Here is an 8,603-nt window from a genome sequence, read left to right on the forward strand (position 1 = left end):
GAAAATGTTTAATATTACATCAGTATCTGAGGTGTATGAAGAACCAAAGACAGGCTGAATGTGCATAACCAACATATTGTGTGCCTATACAGTATATACATTCTATTTTTAAGTGTTTTTTAATTGTTAGTTCAATACTTTTGCTCAAAACTCAGACTTTTGTTCATCTTTAATTGTTCGTTAAATGATGACAATTTTCATTTTTGTGTGAACTAAAATGTAATTAAAATATTCTTGTGAATGTTACATGAAAGCATCATTTCAAGTAGTTTCAGAAAAAAAACACAATAGAGCTAAATGGAAAAGCCAAAAGAAATGATTAGATGATTGATAGATATACATTAATTTCAAACAAACATTTGAAAGAAGGCCTGTAATGTAGAGAGTTCATCTCAGCACAGTGAAGAGTGTAAATCCTACAGATCTTTCTATAGGGTCAATTAATGTTTGGTGAGTCAAAATAGCTCAATTTGCATAAATTACATTTTTGACAGAAATTAATTAGAAGCTGAAAATAGGACAAGGCTGTGAAATGCTGCCCTTGAGAAGTGTAAACGCTAGAGAGAGAGAACGGGGAAAATATACAGAATTTTCTTATTGTTCATCTAACCACCTACAAATACTTTAATTTCTGGCACCTTACAGACAAACGAAACAGTCAGCTAATCTTCCTCTATGTACTGCAGGTGTCCAGGTCTCTAGAAAGCATAGAGGTGTTGTATTTTACATCACAGGTTTGTGTGATCAGTGTTTGTGTGTGACCCACCAGTATAGATAAGGCTTGTCCTTGTCAACGTTTATGTTATTGATGGGGTCCAGGCGCAGCCAGGTGTGGAAGGTGAAGCCGTTCTGGTATGGCCACTTTGCGATAGGTGGAAGTGCAATAGCCTGATGATACAAAAACACAGTTTTTCCAGTTAGGTTTCCTTATTTTGTGGTTTTGTTTTAGATAAGCAGAGTATCATGCAGAGTAACATATGAGCAGGATGGAAAAACAAAAACTAAATGGAGTATCCTTGGAGGGATGTGGTTAAAACGGTTGTGTATGTTTGTACACTGAAGACTTCCTGTCGTATTTGTGGGTTACAGATGAAAAATGAAGGCAAGCGCAGTATTACTTCCTCCTGAAGCCAGCATCATATCTGTGCTTGAATAACATCTAAACACCAAACAACATCCAATCAAAGTATTTCCTGAGAGGACGGCATTCATTTGGCGCTGTCTCAAGTGAACACTGACAACACAGGAAGGGTTCCATACACATGCCCTATAAAACATCAAGACCCCCCATGCTGCCGGGATGATGGTTTGGTTTTTATTGAAAACATGCAAACTCACACACACAGGCAGTTGGAGCATTTCAAAGACATGTGTATCACATCAGAAAATTATACATATACATTTGACTGCCGTCCTCTCCCAATGCACAGACTAATGTAAACAAGTCTATCCTGAAATATTTATTAGCTGTTTTTCTCAAGTTTCTTTCAAAATTAGAAACTTGCTTGTCTTTTAATCTAAAAACAAGACTAGTTTAACTCAACATATGTTTTCCATAAAAAATGACGTTTTAAAGTCTTAAAGTCTGTTTGAAAAAGTCTCTAAAGTGTGTGTGTGTGTGTGTGTGTGTGTGTGTCTTTTGAGTCTAAATGAGTCCAAATATTTTTGCAGTGAAAAATTGTATAATATAATATAAGGATGATTATTTAATTAGGTTAGTTTTTAGTACTTGAAATGAAAAAACAATGTCTTGAAACTATATTTCATCAACACTGTCATTTAAAGGTTTGAATGAAATAATATATTCATTATTATTATGCTTAAATAATTAAGCAGCACTACTGTTTTCAACTGTTATGATACTAAGAAATGTTCCTTGAGCATCAAATCAGCATATCAGAATGATTTCTGAAGAATAATGTGACACTGAAGAAAGACTGGAGAAAATCCTGGCTGCTAAAAATTCAGCTTTGCCCTCACAGAAATAAATAAAAATTTTAAATATATGAAAATAGAAAACAGTTATTTCGATCTGTGATAGTATTCACAACATTGCTGTTTTACTGTGTTTTTGATCAAATAAATGCATCCTTGGTGAGCAAAAGAGGCTTCTTTAAAAAACTTTTGAACAGTACATTATGTTAAAACATTCATCATATGTTCCAGGAAATGTGGACTGGTATAATGTGTGGTAGTGTGGATTTTAGGTATTTTGTGTGATGGTAATACTGTGATAGATAAAAATAAACCGAAATGAAAAATACATTTCTGATATTTAAACTGTCATTCTGTTGTCCTGACAGAGATTCTCAATCACTTTCTATAAAGTGATTCCTTGAAAAGAAACTGTACAGACGAAAAAAATAATTAATTGAAAAAACAAAAGGTAGCAAAGTATAATTTCCCTGATTTTATCACATTGAAAGTTTATTATAGCAAGGAAGTTAAAACGTCTAGGTAGCGGACAAGTGCAAAAGAAGAGAAATTCTGGCATGCAATTTTCAAATCACTAATTCAAAAATCACTATAAATATTTTCACGGTGTATAGAGGCAGACGTTATGACTGAAGTCAAGTGAGACTGATGTTTAGGTTCTCACCGCAGCACTCTTTCCTGGGAAGCTGAAAAAGGAATCTGGGCCATTTCTTTGAGCCATGCACTTCAGCACGGAAAGCAGCTTGACAGCATGAGGAGGCTAATAGATAAAAGAAAAAAGCAACAGCATTAAGAACAAAAAATTAACTCACACACACCCACACAAATAAATACTTAGAGTTTGACTGCGGTATTTTTCCCACACACATAAAAGATACTGTACACTATACAAAATATACAGTCACAAATCATTTCGGTTAGTCTGAATCCTACTCATGTTGTGCCAAATTTGAGAAAGATCTTCTGGATTTAGACATGGATTTCATTTCTGAATTTACTGAGGTAAACTAACCTAAAACATTTCCCAACCTGAGATACATTTGGTCCATCAGCAACGAGTACAGGCAAGAGAGACATAATAATGGCTTCTGCCTGTAGGTTATGATATAGACACACATGGATGTGTGCTCTTCTATTGCTCTGACGGGTTTATTTCACGCTCTGATCAATGGTACTGCCACAGTCCCGCAGTTCAGAAACACAGCCTAATGCGTTAAACCCTCCTGCCTTTCCACTGTCTCAACATCTCCCTCATGCACTGAAGACTAAACGGAGGACAAGGACATACATTTTTTGTATTTCGTGTATTTTTACAAATTACAGTAAATTGTTGCAAAGTGTATTATTCAGAGCATGTCATAGAAATTAATTAACAAGTCAGCTTCTATTTATTTAAAACAAATGACAGTCCTAGTACTTTATAAAATATATAATTAATTTCTTAGAGATCACAGCATTATGGCTGAGTGTGAGGTGGAGAAGCGAGATGTTTCTCAAATAGTAGATAAAGAGGAGAAGACCATTACCCATTGGCCTTGTTCTCCTTTCAGTTTACTGAAGAACAGCTTCAGTTCCTTCACTGTGATACTGTAGCTGGCGAGCACACCCAGCATGTCCACCATCAGATCTGAAAAACACCACACATACACACGCAAACATGAGGTTAATGCTGCATTACAACTGAAGAGGAATTTATAAAAGGCTGAATTGTGACCGTGGACCACAAAACCAGTCATAAGGGTCCATTTTTCAAAATTGAGATTTATGTATCATCTGAAAGCTGAATGAATAAGCTTCCCATTGATGTATAGTTTGTTAGGATAGGACAATATTTGACTGAGATACAACTATTTGAAAATCTGGAATCTGAGGGCGCAAAAAAATCAAAAGGTTGAGAAAATCGCCTTTAAAGTTGTCCAAATTAAGTTCTTAGCAATGCATATTACTAATCAAAAATTAAGTTTTGATATATTTACGGTAGGAAATGTACAAAATATCTTCATGGAACATGATCTTTACTTAATATCCTAATGATTTTTGGCATAAAAGAAAAATCGATAATTTTGACCCATACAATGTTTTTTGGCTACTGCTACAAATATCCCCTTGCAACTTAAGACTGGTTTTGTGCTCCAGGGTCACAATTCAGTTTGTATGCTTGACTATTTACGGTCAAAACCAACATTAATTTGGTCAGTTAAGATACTTGGATAAGAATGTTGTTCATGTTAATGTTTATGCAGCATCAGAGAAGTTTTGCCTGAGGATACGCAAAATTGTTCTTCTGTGTAAAAGCCCCATCATGGTCCAAATACGAATAATGAATCACTAAAACTGTACATGCACAATGGCAAGTGTTAAACAATTGCATAACCTCTACATTTTAAAACAGTATTGTTAGTGTTGTCGCTATAAACAAATGTAAAACCTATATTTGGAAAGCCTTGACATGCCAAACTGAGCTTTGTGGCTGATTAGCCCTGTGTGAGCTTTGCTACATGTCAGTGCTGCAAGGCTGAAGAACTACATGCTGACGGAGAGCTGAGAGCATCACAAGTCATAATTACGTGTATAATCTAAAGCATTTTTACAATACTATGTACAGCCGAGTGAATATAATGAATTTTAACAAAATATATATGCTGATGTTCCTGCCAGTAAAATGAAGCAACATTGCCCTGTGAGTACGAGAGCATTAACACAGAGATGTTTAGCAGCATCATTAATTTAAACATCAGTAACATTGAAGTCCTTGATTTTTCTTTTTTTTTTATTTGAAAGAAATTAATGCTTTTATTCAGCAGTAAAGCCATTTATAATGTTGCAAAAGATTTATATTTCAAATAAATGCTGTTCTTTTGAACTTTGTATATTTAAAGAATTCTGAAAAAATGTATCATGGTATCATATATCAATAATATTTTCTGATTGGAGTAATGTTCAAATTTGCCATCACAGGAATAAATTACATTTTAAAATTTTAAATTGCAATAATATTTAACAATATTACTGTTATTTTATTATATTAATTATATTGTTATTATATGTGACCCTGGAGCACAAAAGCAGTCTTAAGTCGCTGGGGTATATTTGTAGCAATAGCCAAAAATACATTGTATGGGTCAAAATTATAGATTTTTCTTTTATGCCAAAAATCATTAGTATATTAAGAAAAGATCATGTTCCATGACATCTGAACAACTTTAAAGATGATTTTCTCAATATTTAGATTTTTTTGCACCCTCAGATTCCAGATTTTCAAATAGTTGTATCTCAACCACATGTTGTCCTATCATAACAAACCATACATCAATGGAAAGCTTATCTATTCAGCTTTCAGATGATGTATAAATCAAAACCTTATGACTGGTTTTGTGGTCCAGGGTCACATTGTTATTAATTATATTGTTATATCCAAAAAATAGTAATCCAGCAACTTAGATTAACTATTAGAGTGTCACTTATATACAGAGGGCATGTCTCATCCCCTGTTTAACACACCTGCGATCATGGTGTCGACCCGGTCTATGCGCTGGAGCACCAGCTGGATGAGGCCGATATCAGTGCAGGCCTGCAGGTTTCGCAAGCTCTTCTTCAGCACGGCGGTGAACATACTCCACACCTCCGCCTGGCAAGTGGAGTCACATTTATCCAGCAGCTCCACCATGCAGATGATGCTCTCCGTCTCCTGGATGATAAAGTTCATCTCCAGATCAAACTGTCCACCGACCAGCTGCACAGACACAATTAAACTGAGTCACAAATTGAGTCAAAGCCAGAAAAATATAATAATAATAATATTTTTTTTTAAATTAGTATCTGTCTGAGGCAAAATGCAAATAGAATATGGCAGCAGAGGAAAAATAACTTTCGAAATTGCAGAAACAAATCATATTAAATGATAATTTAAAACACAAAAAAGTGAAATGAATGGGAGTAATAGCCAGGATATTTAGAGTTGCTCTCTATGTTGGCAACCTATCAGTTTATGCTGGCTTCATTCCTGACATTAAATCTAGATTTATCCCAGGGCTGCAATTCATTCCAATCCCATTGTAAAACATCTGTCAGCATCTGGATGTAAAAAGCCTCTTCACAACTGGATTACTGGGACAGGATTTCCACCTTGCCCCAACCCTTGGCCATAAGACCATATGACCCCTAGGCTAGAAAGCACTACTGTAATCGCCCATTGTCATGATGACGGCAGATGCTCCACAGACATGAACCGTAAACCTAGATTAACCTTAATATAATGCTATCATGAGTGAGAGCCATACACTGCACATAGACAAAAGCCAGCAGCCCTGCAAAATCTTTTAAGTAGGGATGCATGATATTATCGGAAAGTCATTGGAATCAGCCGATAAAGGCTTAGAATGTAAACATTGGCATCGGGCCGATATTAAAATTATGCCGATATGCCTTGTCGATAAGACGAATAGCTCACATGTGCTCAGGGTGTGCTAGTGATAAGATCACGACAGCAGTGTGGTCATTCTTTAAGCCAACTTTTGCCTGAATGGTGATTAGATTCACTGTTTTGGATCACAGAATTTAATTTGAGAATGCAATTACAGATATCAACAAAAATCCAATATTGTGCATCCCTACATTTGAAAATGCATATTTGGGTAAATTAATGTTTTTTTAGGGATGCATCAGTCTATAATTTGTTGTTAAATATTACAAAAAATAAATAAAACTATAAACAATAATATAAATTTTATTCAAATTATTTGTTCATGTTCTTTTTTTCTAATGTTTTATTACAAATGCAATATAACTTTGTGACTATAAGATTAAAGCATACCCCACATTTTACATTATTGGGCATTATAGGATCTCTGTATGAGGGGGTATGGGTCTTGCAAACAACACAAATAATTTCCTTTGTGTCTGTAAATAAACTGTGCACTTTATAAAACACAATAATTTGTCAGCACTTAATAGTTGATGAGACATTTTTACTATTGAACAGTTCCTCACAGCATATGATAAGAAAAACAATGAAGGTGTCAGGAGTAATATTGTTGAGGTGGACGCGGTCATCTCAAAGTCATAAGTGTCTGAAGAGATTGCTGTCATTTGCCAGTAGACAGGCCATGACCACAATTTGATCAAGGACTGGAGTGGAGTATAAATCCACAGCCTATTGGATAGAAACTGTCCCATTAAAATGACTGAAGGTGGATTAAAGGAAAGGGAGGAGAGGGGGGAGTTAACTGTCAGTCTACAGCAACAAAGGCTAACAAGGCAGTAAATAAAAGCCATGATCAGTCACACATTGCCGCCTCCCCATTGGGCTTCTTCCTTCAAACCCACTGAATGATAGATCACTTAGACTGCTTCATATGAAAATGAATCAAAAAGTGAAATAAATGGACGCTTATGATTGTCGGTCCCACATTTTTCCTCGATTTAAATTTGCATTCTGGGAAGAGGAGCTGATTGCGTTGTGTGGCAGGCAGCACAAAGGACAGCACTCAAATAGATCTGCGGCCACCATGCAGGTGATTAATGGACCTGACATCCTCACAGACTGAACATCGGGGAATGTGACTTTGGGGTGAGGATGGTATCAGCTCACACAGAGGACGTGTTGAAAAGTGGAAGATGCTGATGTCGACCTTGTATAAGTACCTGTTTGGCAGAAGATCAGCAGGTAGAGAGAGATACACATCAAGGAAGCCAGTCAATGTTAATGAGAATAGATAAAAACAACTGTCAGAGGTGTTATGATGGACACCAGGAACCTACTTAATGTTTTTAACTGTCTAGTAACAGCATAACATTACTGTAAAATATCTGTACATTTTTAAAAGAAAAACTGTTACTTGGTAAACTGTAAGTTATCTTACCATATGCAGTGAAAAATTGTAAATGGTTTAACATGCAATTTTAATGTAAAATACAGTCAAGTGTATGGTTTTTGGAAGAAAGGATAATGAATTGCCATGAAATTTATGGAGAAAAACAGTAAAAGGACTTTCCTAGAAGATCCTCCATGACACAACTAGGGATGTGCGCGACGACTAATTTGACTGTCGTTTAAACGAAAGTTTTGTATCCAACTAGTCGACTAGTCTAAAAGCAAGAAACCCCCAAAAGATGGTAAAAAAAAAAACTCTGTGCGTGCGTGTATCATATATTATAGCCTATATTTGAAATACTTAAAATATGAATCACACTGTCAAATCCCTCAATGAATTCCGCTTGCCGCACACTTGCCTCGCGTTATCATCATTTCATTTTAGGCGGTCGTTAAAAAGAAAAAAAAGAAGAGCATACACTCAACGTCGGCCAAAGCATAGCTTATTTATTCAAATCAGCTGGGGAAATGCAGAACAATGGAAAATCAATCAATAGCCTGACAGAATTCTTAATCTTCATATAACGTTAGCCAACATATTAAAACACAAGTCAAAAACAATAGGAAGGTTTATCAAGAAATAGCATTAAACGGCTTTTAAAAACTTACTTCGTACTTCGTGTAGGCTATATCGTCTAAAACCAAATCGATGCAACAATGCCCATTTTACTTACTCAGACCATGCGTTATTTGTTCAGTGAAATTATCAACGTGGTCTGGTGAAAGACGGGACCTGAGGCGATTAACAATAAAATTCCTGCACTTGAAAAAAACGCACTCGGCAGGAACTGAAGTC

General features: G+C 35.6%; 1 protein-coding gene across 1 annotated transcript in view; it reads right to left on the reverse strand.

The window, feature by feature from the left end:
• The window catches only part of LOC107757615 (lipopolysaccharide-responsive and beige-like anchor protein), a 244,625-nt gene that overhangs the window by 206,029 nt on the left and 29,993 nt on the right, over positions 1 to 8,603 (reverse strand). The window contains exons 2-5 of the mRNA XM_016575147.1: positions 5,437 to 5,668; positions 3,462 to 3,562; positions 2,600 to 2,695; positions 767 to 888 (exon numbers count right to left, since the gene is read on the reverse strand). Of these exons, the coding sequence (XP_016430633.1) occupies positions 767 to 888; positions 2,600 to 2,695; positions 3,462 to 3,562; positions 5,437 to 5,668 (551 nt within the window). The remainder of the gene's footprint in view (positions 1 to 766; positions 889 to 2,599; positions 2,696 to 3,461; positions 3,563 to 5,436; positions 5,669 to 8,603) is intronic.

The sequence above is a fragment of the Sinocyclocheilus rhinocerous genome, unplaced genomic scaffold (assembly GCF_001515625.1).
Source record: "Sinocyclocheilus rhinocerous isolate Xijiao unplaced genomic scaffold, SAMN03320098_v1.1 scaffold323, whole genome shotgun sequence".
NCBI classification, from domain to species: domain Eukaryota; kingdom Metazoa; phylum Chordata; class Actinopteri; order Cypriniformes; family Cyprinidae; genus Sinocyclocheilus; species Sinocyclocheilus rhinocerous.